Source organism: Enhydra lutris, unplaced genomic scaffold (genome assembly GCF_002288905.1).
Source record: "Enhydra lutris kenyoni isolate GAN:26980312 unplaced genomic scaffold, ASM228890v2 scaffoldscaffold1, whole genome shotgun sequence".
NCBI classification, from domain to species: Eukaryota; Metazoa; Chordata; class Mammalia; order Carnivora; family Mustelidae; genus Enhydra; species Enhydra lutris.
This window is the reverse complement of record NW_019154085.1, coordinates 105,873,740-105,890,909: the sequence shown is the minus strand read 5'-3', so window position 1 is coordinate 105,890,909 and position 17,170 is coordinate 105,873,740. Positions and strand designations below refer to the sequence as shown.

Below are 17,170 nucleotides of genomic sequence, written 5' to 3'. Positions count from 1 at the left end.
ATGATTTCCTCCTAGTTTCATGCTTATCTAAATCCTACCTCTTTCATGAACTGACTCAGATTATACCTAAATTCCTACAGCAACTGTTCACAAAGTATTTAGCAATGACATTGTATAACACCTTGTCTAGTACTGACTTGAATTTTAACTCATAGTAAGGAGCCCCTCGATTGCTGAAGGGAAAACAGGTTGAGGGTCTCTTCAAAGGCTAAACATAAAATCATCATTTTTACCATAGACTCTTAGGTATCTATACAAAAGAAATGGAAAAGCCCACCCACGCACAAGACTTGCATAGGATGCTCAAAGCAACATGATCAAACTTAAACCTTCCTCATCTGATGACTGGTTAAATGCGGAATATCCATACAAAGAACTACCACTCAGGAAGAAGGAACAAACCACCAATACATGCTGTGGCATGGGTAAACTTAAAAACACTGTGCTAAGTGTTAAGACACAAAAGACCACATATTATATGATTTCCTGATAGGACATATCCTCAGGTTTGGAGTCAGGCATGCGATGACACCCCACCTGGCAAGTGCAGTCCAGTCCAGACCAAGAACCAAGAAAGCCGTGATCTTGGAGTACACGTTACGAACTGTGCCCGCGGCATCCGCAGGTCCACCTCCTCTCTTCAGCTGTGTATTTAAGTAAAAGACTCGAAACACTGCCAAAGAAGCTTTCGTTCTTTATTAAATTCTCTTAAGCGTTACCAATATTATTATTCAAGTTTAAGACAGGGCAAATCTTATGAAGTATTTATGGGTTCTCTTCTTATAAATAAATTTATAAAGAAAACATCCACTAATTCATCTCTACTCTCTCTAAGCTGTTCAGTTCTCTAAAACTGAAATGAACAATTCTGGTGTACTAAAAAACCAGAGCTGAGGCTTTTCAATACGTTCAATTACAATACTTTTAATTTAACTCTGAGTGGTTGGTGTCTTTTGATAATTTTAACTATTATTACATAGCAGTATGTGCTTATCACCCCTGGTCGTCTTCAGCCTCAAAACACCTTTAGAATTTATTCTCCACATAGAAGAAAACTATTACCAAGCTTACTGCAAATGTTTGACCATGTAGATAAGCCTTTTATGCTCAACCCAGGCAGTGCTACTACTGCACATTTTAGATGACCACCCTAGGCACTTCAAACATCTGAACACCTTTCTTCTTTCTACAAACTCTCCTACAGAAACAGTCAAGAAAACTGTTCTAAGACCCAAAAATGCAAAGCAATTTATGCTTCGTTTCTACTTCTTTCCTCGGGATGGAAAATTTGGTCAGTTCTTAACTTGGCCTGACCACGGCTCTGAGAGGAATGCCAAATATTCTACTGCACAAACAGAAAGCTTAACCTGCTATCAGGCGTGAGAGGATGATACTTCCAAATACTTCCTATTTTTCTGGAAACACTAGCACCTTCCTTTCAGTGAGCTCCAAAAAACTATGGGTTAAGTCACCATTTTAAACCATTTCAATTCACAGCAAAAATTCCATGGCAAGTATTCTTTGCACTACCTGAAAACAAGGAGGGGGAGGTAGGTGCCAACAAGGTTCATGTGACTTGCCCAAAACTGTAAATCTAAAACCTGACTGCTGGGACAGCTGCCAACAACCGGAAACTGCTTACTCTAAAAAACACTAACAAATCAGCAGAGCTTCTTTTTTAATCCAAGTTTTCTCTTTTTTCCAGACAAAGCACAGCAGTTTTGCTCTCTGAACATACCAGTCGGGGTATTGCTAATTTACTTGACTGGGTGGCTTTATAGTCTCAGACCAGACAGTCTAGCTGGCTGCTAGGAAAAAGGTTTCATAGCTTAAAAATATATTTATATGAAGTGTTAGTTCAAGATGTGTGTGAAAACGATTTTTAAGTTGCTGCAAGAGCAGAATGTTAAGGCAACATCAGAAAACAGAGGTGTTGTAAAACACTAAGCCCTACTCTACACCTGGTAAATAGAGCTAAATGATAAGATGTTACTCAATCCCCTAATACAAAAACATCCCAAAATAATCTGTTGAAATTGACTTTGCAATTTTATCTTTTACATTTTGATGGCAGTGAGAGACCCTGGGGCTGTAACTCCCTTGCAAAAAAAATTCAACATCTGATTTACTTATGAGGCTTAAAATAAGGAAGGGAAATATAAAATAAGTTGCCCTTTGCTTGGCAACCATCCTTTTAAATTACCTATGTTTATACTGTATCCAGGCTACACCTGGGAGTGGATGGCTAATATGGATATAGAAAACACCAAGGATCACTTCTGGAAGAAACACAAGACAATAAACTCCTCAATCAGTACATCAACAGCATCAGGGTAAGCAAGAAAAGGACTTTACCAAGAGACTGACATTTACACTTTTTGACAGAACTGAAATACACAGAATTACAGAGCATATTCACTGAAACAACAAAGAAAATCTGTCCTTGTAAAAGCTATCTTTTTTACCCCCCAAAATGTGTTTTAATTTTGATACTTACACCACACACTGGTTAAGAAAATAAAGCGCGGTGTTTAGCAACGGGGCAATCCTAACTACCTTGAGAGGCACTGGGCTCACCCTCACTGGCAACCACTGAAGTCAGCAGGGCCAGGCACGAGGAGGGCCTCCTATTTCTCTGCACAAGCCGCTGCTGTCTCCTTATTGAAGCCTCGGATGGAGAGATCATAGACCACCTCCTCTACTTTCTTCACATCATACTTCAAGCCGTCATAGCGCTTCCTCAGGGAGTCGTTTTTCAGGTTGAGAAGGCGGAAGCCAGAATCTAGCTCATTGATGAAGGTGGAGATGTGGAGGGGCCGGGAGTAGTCTCCCGCAGTCACACTGTTGACAGATAGCCTGGACTACAGGAGGGAAGGCAAATGGGGATACATTACAACAGGCCTCTTTTAGCACATCTCCCTCCCAAGCACAACTAAAAGACCCTCAAGGACACACTTTTCCACATGGTCTTTGTAATTACATTTTGACAGTTGTTTAATATTACAGTTACTTCACGACTTAAGAAATCATTCCCCTTCTGTTGCAGTTTCTCTGGTCAAGTTTTCATCATTATGAACAAAGGCTACGGCGGACACCTTCATAACAGCTTTTGTTTTTTGTTTTTTTAAAGATTTTATTTATTTATTTGACAGACAGAGATCACAAGTAAGCAGAGAGGCAGGCAGAGAGAGAGGAAGGGAAGCAGGCTCCCTGCTGAGCAGAGAGCCCGATGTGGGGCTCGACCCCAGGACCCTGGGATCATGACCTGAGCCGAAGGCAGAGGCTTAACCCACTGAGCTACCCAGGCGCCCCACAGCTTTTGTTCTTTAGAATTATTTTCATAGGACAATTTCTCCAGTGACATAAAGGGAATACGGGCAAAAAAATATACACTTATATAGTTAAACTGTTCTCCAAAGCAAGTATATGTATTTACACAGTTACTAGGAATATAGGCATTCTTGGCATTCTTGCCAATACTTTGAAAGGAAGAGGTATTACCATCTTCTAAGAATTCACACATTGGTAAGTATGCACAGTTAGCACACTGTTTGAACTGGCCTTTCTCTGATGACTAGCAAAACATAATACACACAGTGCACAAGACGAACCGGTGGCCAAGAGAAGGCTTAGAAAAGACTCCCTGAATTTGTGTGCCCATTTTAAAAACTGACAGTGAAGTGGGAAAATCAAAAAAGCAAATGGCAGGGGCGCCTGGCTGGCTCAGTTGGTGGAGCATGTGGCTCTTGGTCTTGGGATACTGAGTTCAAGCCCCATGGCAAGCATGGAGCCCACTTAAAAATAAAATAAAATGTTAAAAAAAGAAAATGGCAAATCACTAAGCTTCTTACCAATTCACTGGCAAGAATGAGAACTCCTGAGAGATAATCTTCTACATCCAGATGAAATCCTTTCTCCCGATCTGGCTCAACTAAAAAATATACCAAAGTAAAAATAAGGTCATGATGTGAACAAAACCTGAACCTAAAAATATAAATTACTATATATACAAATATATATGCACACATATAATTTGTCTCAACGAAAAGAAAAGAAAAAGAATCCTTTACGATTGGGTTCATACTGTTGGCAACTAGTCCTCATTGTGGACTTTTGAGCTCTTTAGCCTGCAATTTTTCCTTTCATTCTTCTCTCAAAAAGTAACACCACCAAGAATGTTACCGAGTCGTATCAGAGAGCACCTTTGTTTTTGGACAATGCATGCCGCAACATTTAAAGCATAAGCTGTGATACTACAAGTGGCTTTCACATGATCCACACATGCACACAGACAGAGCGAGAGGACCGAAAGACATGGCAAAGTAACAGCAAGCAGGAGATCTAAGTGCAGTGCACACAGGTATTCACTATGCTGTTCTTGCAACCTTCTGTGGGCCTGGATTTTTTAAAAACTAAATTTTACGAACTAAACGAAACAGTCGAGTGCAAAAAGCAAGCCACCACACGTTTTTACTTTTTGTGTTTCCAAATCATGAGTTTTCCATTTAGTTCCCATTTAAGAAATAGAAAGTACAAGCAAGAGCTACCCCCCAACCAAAATTAAGCTACCATGCCTGATCCTGCAGACCAACGCTAATGAAGGTACTTACTGCCAAGAATTTCTGTAACCGCTTCTCGAGTAACTAGTGTTTCTGATTCCAAGTACACAACAAATGCCGCCAGGAAGACCAAACGTTGCAACACAAACCTCCAGTGCTCATGAAATCTGCATGGATATAAGCTCATTAGGGTGAGGGATTAGGGACCTTAACAAAGATAAATTTAGTACAATTACATTCGAACATTTTAGAAATAGAATACTTTTTCAAGTAAAATCTATGTGAAGCCCCAACGTATAAAATGTGTGAGAACAATATGACACTTGAATATATCAGATGAAGCCAGTAGAAGTTTTACGAGTTCAAATTTGTAACAATTATTTTTTTTTTAAAGATTTTATTTATTTCTGTGACAGAGATCACAAGTAGGCTGAGAGGCTAGTAGAGAGAGAGGGGGAAGCAGGCTCTCTGCTGAGCAGAGAGCCTGATGCAGGGCTCGAACCCAGGACCCTGAGACCATGACCTGAGCCAAAGGCAGAGGCTTTAACCCACTGAGCCACCCATAACAATTATTATTTATAAAATTTATAATAATTAACATCAGAAGTTTAATAAATGGGAAACATGATCCAACTTCAATTAATATAATATTTATAATTTAAGATTAGGTATGACAAGAACAACTGTATTTTAGAAGTTTAATCAGTAAGAACAATGATACTGCTCTGAGGAAAATTAAAATTGGAAACACAGATAGATGAGAACTGCAACTGTATGTACATCAACTTCAACGCCTAACTTATTCTCACACTTTGATTTGCATGTAGCGTTATCAAGAAAATCCTGGCTCACACATGTAAGAAATAACTACCACTGCAATCACTAAACTAACAGACTTAAACTTTCAGGATATTGCAGTTAAACTGAGCTAGAAGCCCAAAAAAAGCATACATAATTTTACAACCCCAGATACTAACTTCAGATATTAATACTATGCCTCCTAAATTTCAAAGATGGCAAATTCAAAAAAATTTTCAATACAATTCAAGTCAAACAAAATCTTCTAAGGGCCAAATCACCCAGAGGTCAGCCTCTGTGTGACCTCCAAACTGTATTATTTCTCAAGATCCTGTCAATTCTATTGTTCAACGTCTCTATACATCCCTTATTACCTTACAGCAGGGGTCGCCAAACTTTTTCTGTGAAAGGTCAGACGGTAATATTTTAGGCTTTGTGAACCACATCCAGTCTCCATCACACATTCTTATTTGGGTGTTTTTAGTTTGGGTTTTTGTTGTTGTTGTTGTTTTTAACAACCCTCTAAAATATAAGCAGTTCTTAGCCCCGAGAGGCAGCGGGCCACAGGTAGTTTGCCAACCCCTGCCTTAAATTATCCTGTGAAGTTGTATTATCCACTTCCCATATACACGTTGTTTTTTGCCCACATACGTCTTAACAGAACATCTTTTTCACTAGGGAGCATGTTTTCCACTAGGAAAACAAACTCAAGTAAAGACTCTAGGTTCTTATTCATCATATTTCATCAATACCCAGATGCAGCTTTTTCCAGTTTAACATCTGTGAAATTAGGATGCAATTTACAATCTATAAATTTCACAATTATGATTGGCAACAAATTTTCTTCCCTAGTGGTACATAAAATAATGGTGACTCTTAAAATTAATGGTGTTATAGATTCAACAAAGCATAAAATATTAACTAAATATGCTACTCAGCAGTAAAACTCAAACTCTGAGGTAATACTCAGTTCATGTATATACTGCCACCTAATCCCATAACTTTAACAGCATAAATGTGATTCACCCAATTTCACAAGTAACTTACATATACTAAAAAAAAAATCTTTAATTGATCTTCATACAATAAATATTTTCATTTTCATTCCCTTTTCATTGCAAAAATTATACATGTTCCTTAGGAAAATTCTCAAAGGGAGGAAAAAAAATAAAATCACCAAATTTGTCACCATTAAAATACCACCACTATTAATAGTTTGACCCTTTTTCATTGCTTCTTTTACATAGAGAAGTCTTCACCTAGTTCTAAGCAAATCACTCAGTACATACAATTTTTCTCCTGCCTTTACTTTTACTTAACATTACAAAATAATTCTATTTTTTATTACAAACCTGTAATACTGTTCAGCAGGGAACTTGGTCTTCAAAGATGTTAGATGTGTTTTTACTGTACCAAAATGTTCTCGAGCTTTCAAACACCTCTTTGGAACTGATCACAAAAAGATAATCAAGCATAACAATAATGAAAGGTTTACCAAATTTCAAATACAGTTCTTCCTTAATAATCTACACAATCTATTTTGAAATAAATCAACTTTAAAAAAAAAAAAATCTCATGACCCAATGAAGGATATCCATCCCTACTTTTCAACTTAGCTCTCAAAATCTCACCTTTAATGTCCTGATTGATTTACCAACACTGAAAAATAGACAAAAATTTGCTGAAAGGGAATACTTTAGCAGACAAATCAGTAAGCTGTCCTAAATAATGTCATCCTTAAAGGCCAAGTAGCAGCTATTCCTAGTCAGTCCTTCAAGGACTCCTAAAATTGGACAGCTTCTAGCTCCTGTATTTGGTCAAAAAGAAGCTTTATCTCCATCTCAATGACCAACTCCATACCACTGAGAAAAATGACTTGCCTCTGACACTCATACATTATAATATAATATCATTCTCTGACTGAAAATATACTCTAGCTCTTTCAGTTGTGCTGGCTACATCTTACAATAAAGGTTCCATGTTTAAAACTTATCTGATCTCCACTGAAGGGGCTGACTGTAAATACATTAGGAACATTTTACACTGGCCATTTCTTAACTAAAATGCATATTAAACCATATTCAATGAATGAAAAACTGGGTTTAAAAGAGAGCTACAAAACTACTACAATTACCACATTGTGATTACATTATCACATCATAACACACAGAATTCTGTAAACACACAAAATGCTAAACTCACCTACTTATCCAATTTTTACTCACCATAGAATATGAGGGACATTGTTCTTAATAAAATGACAGACTGGAAATGTTTTCTAAATGGAAATTAACTCTTTAAATTAAGAGTTATTTGAAGAATTAGTTTTTGAATAACCGACAAATTCGATTTTTAAAAACCCTTCAAAATCAAAAGAACTTACTGTCCTGAAAACCAGCACCCTGATGGACCCCTTGCAGTAGAGTTAAGATCTCTCGAGCTGTTTGTTCTAAACTCTGTACAACTTTTCGGATTTCCTAAAGAAAGCAAAAATCAAAGTAACAGATAAACTCAACATAGTTATTATCAGAACCCCAAATCATATATATTAGATAGTATAGACTGAATAACTATGACACCTTCAAACACATTCAAAACTCCCGACAATCTTTACAAGGACTGAAGCTGTGCAGAAAATATCCAGGTTTGAATCCTGACTTTGCCAATTCCTTCCTCTTTGAGAGCTTCATAGGGTTACTAAAAAGCCTGAGATTTCTCATGGAGCCTTCAAAGGATAATCGCGACCTAACAGAAACAACCCACTGGAACACTATAAATGTTAAAAGAGATAAAGTATCTGAATGCAATTTATAAAAAGAAGGATGCAATGCAATACAAAGAGTGTGTGTTTTTCAATCATTTTACAAATATTCACTGAGCATACTTATGTGCAAAGCATTGTGTAAATACTGGGTACCCAACTGGACAGTCCTTTCCATCCCGCAGTTTAGAGCATAATGGGGAAAGACAGGCGTTTAAAAAATACGGATCGCACAGTTTTTTTTTTTTAATGTAAATGCGCTACTAAAAAACACGGCAAGAAAAGAATCTTTCAGAGTCTGAGATCAAGGATATGAATACGTGATAACCAGGAAGAGAAAGAAAAGATACGAATTCCGGGGAAAGCAGAGAATACATGCAGAAGTCCTGAGGCAAGAAACTGTCGGCGGAACTAGAGGAATTTAAGGGAAGTAAACTGAACATAATACACAACGGAAGATGGCGTAAAATGAGATAGGGTGAGGGGAGGAGACACCTGTGGGCCACAGTAGGGTCTGGATTATTATTCTATGCGGAATAAGAAACTATAGGAGAGTTCTAAAGAGAAGAGGCCCCACGTGCTTTTAAGCCAACAACAATAACCACGTGAGACGCGTGTTGTCTTGAGTCCCCGGGGCTAACTGAGCCTTGGACAGAAATAAGCGCCGAAAAGGAGGAAGACTGACACTCAAACGAGGTTGGCGATGCTGAGCCGAGACTCGAACACAGAGAATCAGGACCAGGCAGCAGAATCGCGGGAAGGGGAGGAACATTCCCTAAGCTGAAGCAAGTGGGGAAGCAACCCACCCCCCGGAGGCTTCCCCACCGCTCGAGACAGAGCGAGAGTAAGGCCGAGCCATACGGCCCAGCAAGCAAGGAAAGGGAAAGGGGAGGGGAAGAGAAGGGGCTCGCCTCTCGGATGTCCTGCTCGGCAGCCAAAAAGCCCTGCAGCTCCACGAAGATCTCGCTCACAGACATGGCGCCAGCTGCACAACAGGAAGCCAGTGCGGCGAGTGTGGCCGCGGAAAAGCGTTTCAGAGACCACCAGCACAGTCAGTCGCAACGCCCGCCGCTGCCGCCGCGTCCACTGGGCCCTACGCTACGGACGTCGCTGGGGTCCTCCGAGGTCCGCGGCGCGCAGCATGCCGGGCTGTCCGCCGTGCTGCCTGATGTGTCGCCCTCCGCATCCAGCCGACGCGTGCGCCCGAGAGGCGGGATGGAAGGAAGTGGGCGGGGCTTCCATCTGAGGCTATTTCGGACAGGCATCGCCGGAAACAGCCCAAGGAGTGGGGAGGAGGGTCCCACGGGGCACGTGGGCCTGAGGAGGCGGGGCCGGCTTGGAGGTGGTGCGAGCGAGCGCGGCTCTTACTGTACGTGTTTGGTTTACGCTGAGTAGGACGCGGGGGAGGGGTGTTTCAGTGCTGAAGAGCCTGCATAAAAAGCCAGGTGCGGAAAAATGCGGAGAGATTGCAGTCTTCGTGAGGAAACAGGAAAACAGTGCATTCCTATTTGCAAAAAGTACACGGGAAATTAAAGTGTGTGGGACCGTGAGAGTAGGGGATGGATGGCGGGCGCAATTTTAACGTTTTCCCTGTAGACTGTATATAACCTATTTAAATTGCATGACTTTTTTAAGCGTGTCTGGTGGGAAGTTTCTCTTCCATTCAACTAACACCTCCCTATCCCAGTTCCTCTTGAGGCAAGCGCCGTAATGATTTCTTGTCCGTGCAGAGACATTATTGCATACATCTACCGTACAAATAGAAATGTGTGTGTGCGCGTTGTGTCAGCCTGAAAGTAGACATCACGAGAGCCAAATGAGTGAGATCAAAGGATTGCAGTTCGGTGAGAACAGACTCCGGCAATAGACTCCAAAAAAGTGGAGAATAGACTCCAAAAAAGTGTTCCTTCTGCAAAGGCAAAAGGAAGGGATTGTTTTTTGGAGGGGGAAGAACCACATGACTTTGGTAAAAGAAAAAAGTGTAAATTTAAACTAACAGGCTAAGGGTTAGGCCGCTTTTGGTTACACACTGATGTCTATTTCTATTATTCTTGACAAACGATGCTATTCTTGGTTTGCATTATTAACTGTTGGTCTAAAGAAAGTCTACAGCCAAGGGTCTGATGATTAGGAAGCCCATGGTTCCGTTGACTTGGGGAGCAATGGATTGTGAAACAGTTTCTTCTGGACCAGTCCGGGTTCTTTGTTTGGTTTTTGTTTTTGTTTTTTAGATTTGTTTATGTATTTATTTTAAGGAGAGAGAGCAGGAGGGAGCAAGGGGAGGGGGCAAAAGGAGAAGGAAAGAAATCCCCAGGCAGAGTCCGGGATCCGGAAACCATGCCCCCAAAGGAAATCAAGAGTCCGAGGCTCAACCGACTGAGCCACCCATGAGTCCCTGGACTGGTCCTTTTTTTCCAATTCAAGAGTTCATTAACTATTTTGGTAGAAAGGAAAATGGAGCTTTTCTCAAAATTGAGTCTCTCTTGGCCAGAAATTATATACAATTCCACAATAGGTTGCATTCTCCAAATGAATTAAAATTATTTCAACTAGATGAAATTTGTTTGCTTTGTGTGAGAGGTTGCTCTAAAACTTTACGTGAAGGACATTGTATCTTCATTATACTTCTGTGAAGTGCATATTAATGCTACCTTATAAATAGTTTGCCAAATCACTTTTTCTGAACATTCTAAATGGTCTTAGGCATTTAAGAGTGTATTTTCTCATTTGTCATGTTAGAATTAATAACACCTATCTCTAAAAATTTGGAGAATTATAAATGTGTGCAAAAGAGTACTTTCTGTTCCTATGAATTTGACTCTTTTATGTACCTCATAGAAGGGGAATTGTATGGTATTTTTCTATTAGTAACTGGCTTATTGCACTTAACAATAATGATTTCAAAGTTCATCAGTTCTAGAGTGCCTGGGTGTCTTAGTTGGTTAACTGGCTGTCTTCAGCTCATGATTCCCAGCATCCTGGAATTGAGCCCTTTACAGGGCTCTTTGCTCTGCAGGAAGTCTGCTGCTCCCACTCCCTCTGCTGCTCTCCCTGCTTCTGCTCTCTTATTCACACACTCTCTCTTTCAAATAAATAAATAAAATATTTAAACAACAACAACAAAAATTCGCTAGTTTATCTATGTTGTACCATGCATGTGTCAGAATTGCATTCCTTCTTAAGGCTGAATAATATTCTGCTTTATGTTTATACCACATTTTGTTTATTCATTCATCCTTCAATGGAAATTTGGGTTGTTTCCTCCTTTTGGCTATTATGAATGAACATAGCTGTGCAAATATTTCTTTAAGTTCCTGCTTTCAATGCTTTTAACCTTAAAAATGTTTTTTGATGTTAACCTTAAAAATAAAACCGCCAATTATTTTACCAGCAAAATACGGGTTTGTTCAGGAATGACAGAGAATTGTAATTCAGGGCAAATAAGCTGTGGCAAAACTATAGGCAAGTCTGCAGAACAAAGGAGAGGAATGCTCTTGTAGAGGAAAGTGAGAAGTTGGGATGGGAGGAAAATCTTTCTTCCTCCTGCTCAGGTAGTAAAGTAGTGTCCCCATGCAAGGTCAGTCTCTTCCTGTCGGACTTAAAATTGACTACAGTGATAGGGCAGGAGAGCTCTCCCTGCCAAACCTCCCAACTCCACTTCAGTGAGGATTCCCTTTATGAATTTTCACAATAACCTAAAGTGGGGTAATTTTCTTAAACAGTTTATTTATTTATTTTAGAAAGAGTGTGTGTGCGTGCAAGTGAGAGTGATGGGAGGGGCAGACGGGGAAGGAAAGGGAGAGAATTCCAAGCAGACTCCACGCTGAGCACAGAGCCTGACTCAGGGCTCAATCTCACCACCCATGAGATCATGACCTGAGCAAAACCAGCAGTCAGATGCTTAACTAACTGAGCCACCCAGGTGCCCCTAAAATGTATAAATTATTCATGGGATTTTATCTGTGGAATGAACGTGCCATATTCATTAACCCAGTTAGTCTCTTATCAAAGGCTATTTTGTTTGGTTTCAATTCTTTCTGTTATAAATAGCTTTGTGATAAACGTCTTTGTAAGCTTCCTGATCAAGATTTGAAATAATTTCTAATAGGTCCTATTTTTAAAGTTCTTGATGTATTTTGCCAAATCACTACCCAAAGAGATTAAACTGATTTCCACTCCCCTGCCTACCAGAGCCTGAAGGAGCCAACTTCACTGCACTCTTCCCAGTGTGAATATTAACACTGCAAACATTCTAGGCTAATTTCAGGGGGAAATTATACCTCCTCTAATAGCATGGAAAATTATGTAAGGGGTGGTGCACTCTGGCAAGGTTTTTTGAAGGGCCAAAAGGGGTGGAAACCAAAGACTGGTTGGGTGTCCTTGCCACAGTCCAAGAGCAGGGAAAATGAGTTGAGTAATCAGATAAAGATGGAGAATAGGAGATGGGCCTCAGGCTCTATCTTATTTTACCCATGGGATTTTTTTTTAAAGATTTTATTTATTTATTTGACAGACAGAGATCACAAGGAGGCAGACAAGGCAGGCAGAGAGAGGAGGGGGAGGGTCCCTGCTGAGCAGAGAGCCTGATGCGGGGCTTGATCCCAGGACCCTGGAATCATGACCTGAGCCGAAGGCAGAGGCTTTTAACCCACTGAGCCACCCAGGCACCCCATACCCACAGGATTTTATAAGAGATGACAGCGACAACATGGAGAGATCAATGTCATTGAAAGAATTTATCACTTAAATTTCCCGAGAGGAAAGGGCATGCCATCCCCTGAAGAGGACCACATGGGGAAGCACTAGGTTTAGCCAGGAGGCAGAAGCAGGACTGGGGGAAAGCCTGATCCAGAGCCTTTATTGAGGTTTCTGCAGGAAAGGCAAGGCAGGGTAGGGCAGGGGAACTAGTTTAGGACTGTCCGGCTTGATTAATCCTAATGGGCTTTATTTAGGCTGGTACCTGGCTGTGGCATGATTTAGGGTCAGGCTAAAATCTTAACATTTGAGGTGAATAAGGAAGCGGTATAAGAAAGACATATTCCAGGCTGAGCTTTCTACAATCTCCAAGAATTGACTAGATCTGGAGACACTGTCTCTCCACAGCCAGCAAGCTTTTTAAAATGTCAAAACAACCAGGGATGCCTGGATGGTTTGGTTAGTTAAGCGTCTGTGTTTGAATCGGGTCATGATCCCAGAGTCCTGGGATCAAGTCCTGCATCGGGCTCCTTGCTCAGTGGGGAGCCTCCTTCTCCCTCTCCCTCTGCCCCTCACCTCCTGCTTGTGCTTGCTCGCTTGCTCTCTCTGGCAAATAAATAAAAAATTTCTAAAAAGAGGTCAAAATGCAAAACACAGAAAATACATCACAAAATACAGAATATAAGAAACATGACAAATACAAGCTGGAAAGAGGGCATCAAGATGGGGACTGCAGACCCTGTAGGACCCAGAACACCATGACTCGTGCCACATACTGAACGGCAAGAAAGGATCCTGGGATGGAGGATGGGATTGGTGAGTTGGCTCAGGGACTTTCACAGGGAGCCTGGACCTTCTGGCCACACCCACGACCCACTTTTCCCACCCCTAATCCCCAGGTGTGCGCCCAGCTTCACTCAGGTCATAGCCACACCCAATGTCTGAATTTGGAGGTGTGCATGACGTTAAATCTGGCACAGGACAGGATGTGGCAGACGTGACAGCCACTCACGAGGTCAGAGGAAGAACATTTCCCTCACAGCTTTAGGTCACATGGTCCTGAATGGCACGCAGACTGACTTTGTAGTTTGTTGGGTGACATTTCTTGAGGCTGCACTATTGAGGCCAGTGATACCGGTAAGAGTCTCTCCCCCTCCTTCCCCTGGGATTGTCCCTTTCGCCCCATTCCCACAGCCCTGTGACAGAGGAAGGGGCAGCTGGGCAGGGCTGTAGAGACTGACTCCAACAGCTGGCCTCACCATCCGGGTGGGCCTGTGGGGAAAGCCCCCAGGCAGAGTGGTGTAGGGAGGAGAACAAAGGAAGGGAAGAGGAGGCAGGGCTGAGCAGGTACCTCCTAGTACTCCCTCCCGGTGCGCACCTGTGTCCCCTCTCCTGCAGCCCTCGGCATCTCCCCGCAGACCCTCTCCTCCTCCCTGGACACTCAGCGCAGGCTGTCTCGGCCTGTAGCTTGCCCAGCTCTGCCACCTGCCCCACCTCATATCCCGACCTCCAGCGCTCACCATGCTGGGCTCTGGCCCATAGGTGGGGACAGTGGCACCATGGGAATGACATGCCACCATTCCATCCCAATGGAAAAGTGGCACGGGAGGTGAGTGGGGGAAAAGGAAGGGACAGACACACAGTGAGCACACTCTTAGTAGTCCATGCAGGGGTATGTGGAAGTGCCTGGAGGCATTTTGGTTGCTACCAAGACTAGGGGTGCCCACTGGCATTGAATGTTGGGGGTCGTGCACCAAGGAAGCATATACAGGACAGCAGAACTCAGTTGAACTGCCCCACCCAAAGTGTCAGTAACCTCCACCCACTCCCACAATTCCCTACCCCAATCTACACACACAAGAAAGAAAGACAGACGTAGGTGGGAAGAAGGGAAGGAAGGCAGGAAATAAAAAGGAAGAGGAAAAGGAAGGAAGGAAGGACAAGCACGTGGGGCCCCAGCCTGTCACCTGGGCATGAGGCAGGCCAGCTGCTAGTCTGATCATGAGTAGTGTCCCTGGTGCACTAGAAGATACAGACTTCCCCCAGGAGACCTAAACAATCCTGTCACCCAAACTCTTCTTCTGAATGAGAAAGCTGAGAATTTCCCCCCAGACACATGGCTGGGGGGTGAGAAGCTTCCTCCTGGGCTCCCTGAATAGGATGCCACATCAACTCCTGGGACCATCCGCCCAGGTCCCAGAGTGACTCTTGGGCAATGGGGAGTAGAGGCACAGCCGAATGAGATGTTACCCAACAGGGCTGGGGGGAGCCTCACTGACAGGCACTGTTAACTAAGAGTAACTGACAAAGCCTCAGGAGGGAAAAAAACAAAAGCAGGTCTGGTCTGGGCTATGATGAGAATCTGGGCGCTGAGACTCGGTCCCTAGTTGAGAGACCATCTATGATCTGGGTGGCCTGCTATCTTGTGAACCTCCAGGAGCTCCCCCAGCACCTGCCAAGACAGGCCCAGGCCTCGCGTTTTGCTCAGAAAACCATTTTGGGCTGTACCCATTGTGTGAACTGTATTCGTTTCCTATGGATGCCATTACACAATGGCTACCAACTGGGGGGCTTAAAACAACAGAAATCTACTCTCTCACAGTTCTAGAGACTTTAGAGATCTAAATTTGAGATGTTGGCAGGACCATTGTCTCTCTGAAGGCTGTGGAAAGAGCCCTTTTCGACCTCTTCTAGCTCCTGGTGGTTGCCAACAATCCTCGGTCTTCCTCAGGTTGCACCTACATCACTCCAGCCCTCGCTCTGTCGTCAGGGGGCGTCCTGTGTTGTGTGTGTGTGTGTGTGTGTGTGTGTCCAAATTTCTTTCTTTTTTAAAGACACAAATTACTGGATTAGGGTGAGTCTGACTCCAGCATGACCTCCTCTAGTTAATTACACCTGCAAAGCCTCCATTTCCATCACATGTACTGGGGGGTAATGACTTAAATTTATCTGGGGCCGGGGTGGGAGGTAACACAATTCAACTCAGCACAGTGATCAGTCTCTAGTCTTCTACTACTGTCAGGCAAAGTGTGATCTATGGGGCATGTGAATTGCCCCGGGTGTTTTCTTACAAGGCAGATTCTGATTTCTAAGTCTGGGATGGGGCCCCAGATTCTGTGTTTCTACCATACAGATTTACCTTCTACCATTCCCACCTGGGTACCACCCAAACTCAGCCCTCGCTGATCCCAAAACACCCCCACCGTGATCTCCCAGACCAAGCTCTGTCTGGACTACTGCAAGAGCTTCCTGTCCCTGCTTTCTCTGTGTTAAAAAACAAAACAAAATAACAGGGGTGCCTGGTTGGTCCAATTGGTAAAGGAGGCAACTCTTGATCTTGAGGTTATAAGTTTGAGCCCCAAGTTGGGGGTAGGTTACTTAAAAAAAAAAAAAAATCTTTAAAAACAAATCCAACCAAGTAAATTTGAAGTTTTACTGGCTTTATTAAATGGTGCAGGAATGTGATGAACATGGTGCTGACTGAGCCTCCCAGGTGCCCCTGAATTTTTCTTTTTAACATCTCCAGTCCACCCTCTACCCTTACTAGAGTAGTATTGTTACCTACGACATGAGCCTACTCCTCATTGACCTACAAACAGAAACTGTACCACGTGGTTGCCTCATGAGGTTACTTTATTTGTACAAACAAGGACATTGTGGGGAATGACTTTCAAAGACTTGACTCCCCAAAGAAGGAGAAGTGGGACCCTTTTATTAGGCTTTGGCATGAATATTCAGAGGGGATTTGACCATTATAATGAGGCTAAAGCACTTTCTGAATCATCTGTGCAGGCCATCATCCTCAAATGTTTCTTTTTCTGTTCCAACAGCTTGTTAGTTTCTCTCTAAAAAGTCTCACAGGCAGAAGCTTCTAGGAGTTTCCTGGTTCAGGAGGTCAGTCCTAAGTTCAGAGGGTCAGGCCAGTGACAGTATTTTCAAAAGTATAAACAGCTACAACTGCTTAAAACCCTCACATCGGGGGCACCTGGGTGGCTCAGTGGATTAAGCGTCTGTCTTCAGCTCAGGTCATGATCCCAGGGTCCGGGATCAAGTCCCACATTGGGCTCCCCGCCCAGCGGGAAGTCTGCTGCTCCCTCTCCCTCTGCTCCTCTCCCTGCTTGTGTGCATGCTTTCTCTCTTTCTTTCAAAACCACACACAAACCCTCTCACATTGCCTTGTATTTACAATAAAACCCAAGCTTTAAACCTTGACAGGCAGAGACCTGAAGCTCCAGCCTGGCCCTTGCCCCTCACCCCTCATGGCTGAGCTCCAACCACACTGGCTGGCTCTTTCTTTCCAGCTCTAGGGGCAGTGCACCCAGGGTCCCCCCCACCTGCATGGGGAGCTTCCAGGTCT

At 42.8% G+C, this 17,170-nt stretch overlaps 1 protein-coding gene across 2 annotated transcripts; it reads right to left on the bottom strand.

The window, feature by feature from the left end:
• Window positions 1-680: 680 nt before the first annotated feature.
• Window positions 681-9,215, bottom strand: LOC111144289 (translin). Of its 2 annotated transcripts, XM_022498534.1 has the most exons (6): window positions 9,030-9,215; window positions 7,741-7,834; window positions 6,710-6,806; window positions 4,611-4,726; window positions 3,852-3,931; window positions 681-2,861 (listed from the first exon to the last, which is right to left on the bottom strand). In XM_022498534.1, the coding sequence occupies exons 1-6, from the start codon at window positions 9,093-9,095 to the stop codon at window positions 2,628-2,630; spliced, it is 687 nt and encodes a 228-aa protein (XP_022354242.1). In that variant the 5' UTR covers window positions 9,096-9,215; the 3' UTR covers window positions 681-2,627. The 2 variants fall into 2 exon arrangements, with proteins under 2 accessions (XP_022354242.1, XP_022354249.1); XM_022498541.1 differs by lacking the exon at window positions 3,852-3,931.
• Between the last annotated feature and the right edge of the window lie 7,955 nt (window positions 9,216-17,170).

Excerpts from the sequence above, each read along its gene's own strand:
- LOC111144289 (XM_022498534.1), bottom strand. The coding sequence starts at position 9,095 with ATGTCTGTGAGCGAGATCTTCGTGGAGCTGCAGGGCTTTTTGGCTGCC. Across the intron at positions 6,807-7,740 it reads GGGTGCTGGTTTTCAGGACA|TTCCAAAGAGGTGTTTGAAA; the intron begins GTAAGTTCTTTT and ends TTTTGTGATCAG. Across the intron at positions 2,862-3,851 it reads TCATTCTTGCCAGTGAATTG|TCCAGGCTATCTGTCAACAG; the intron begins GTAAGAAGCTTA and ends TCCCTCCTGTAG.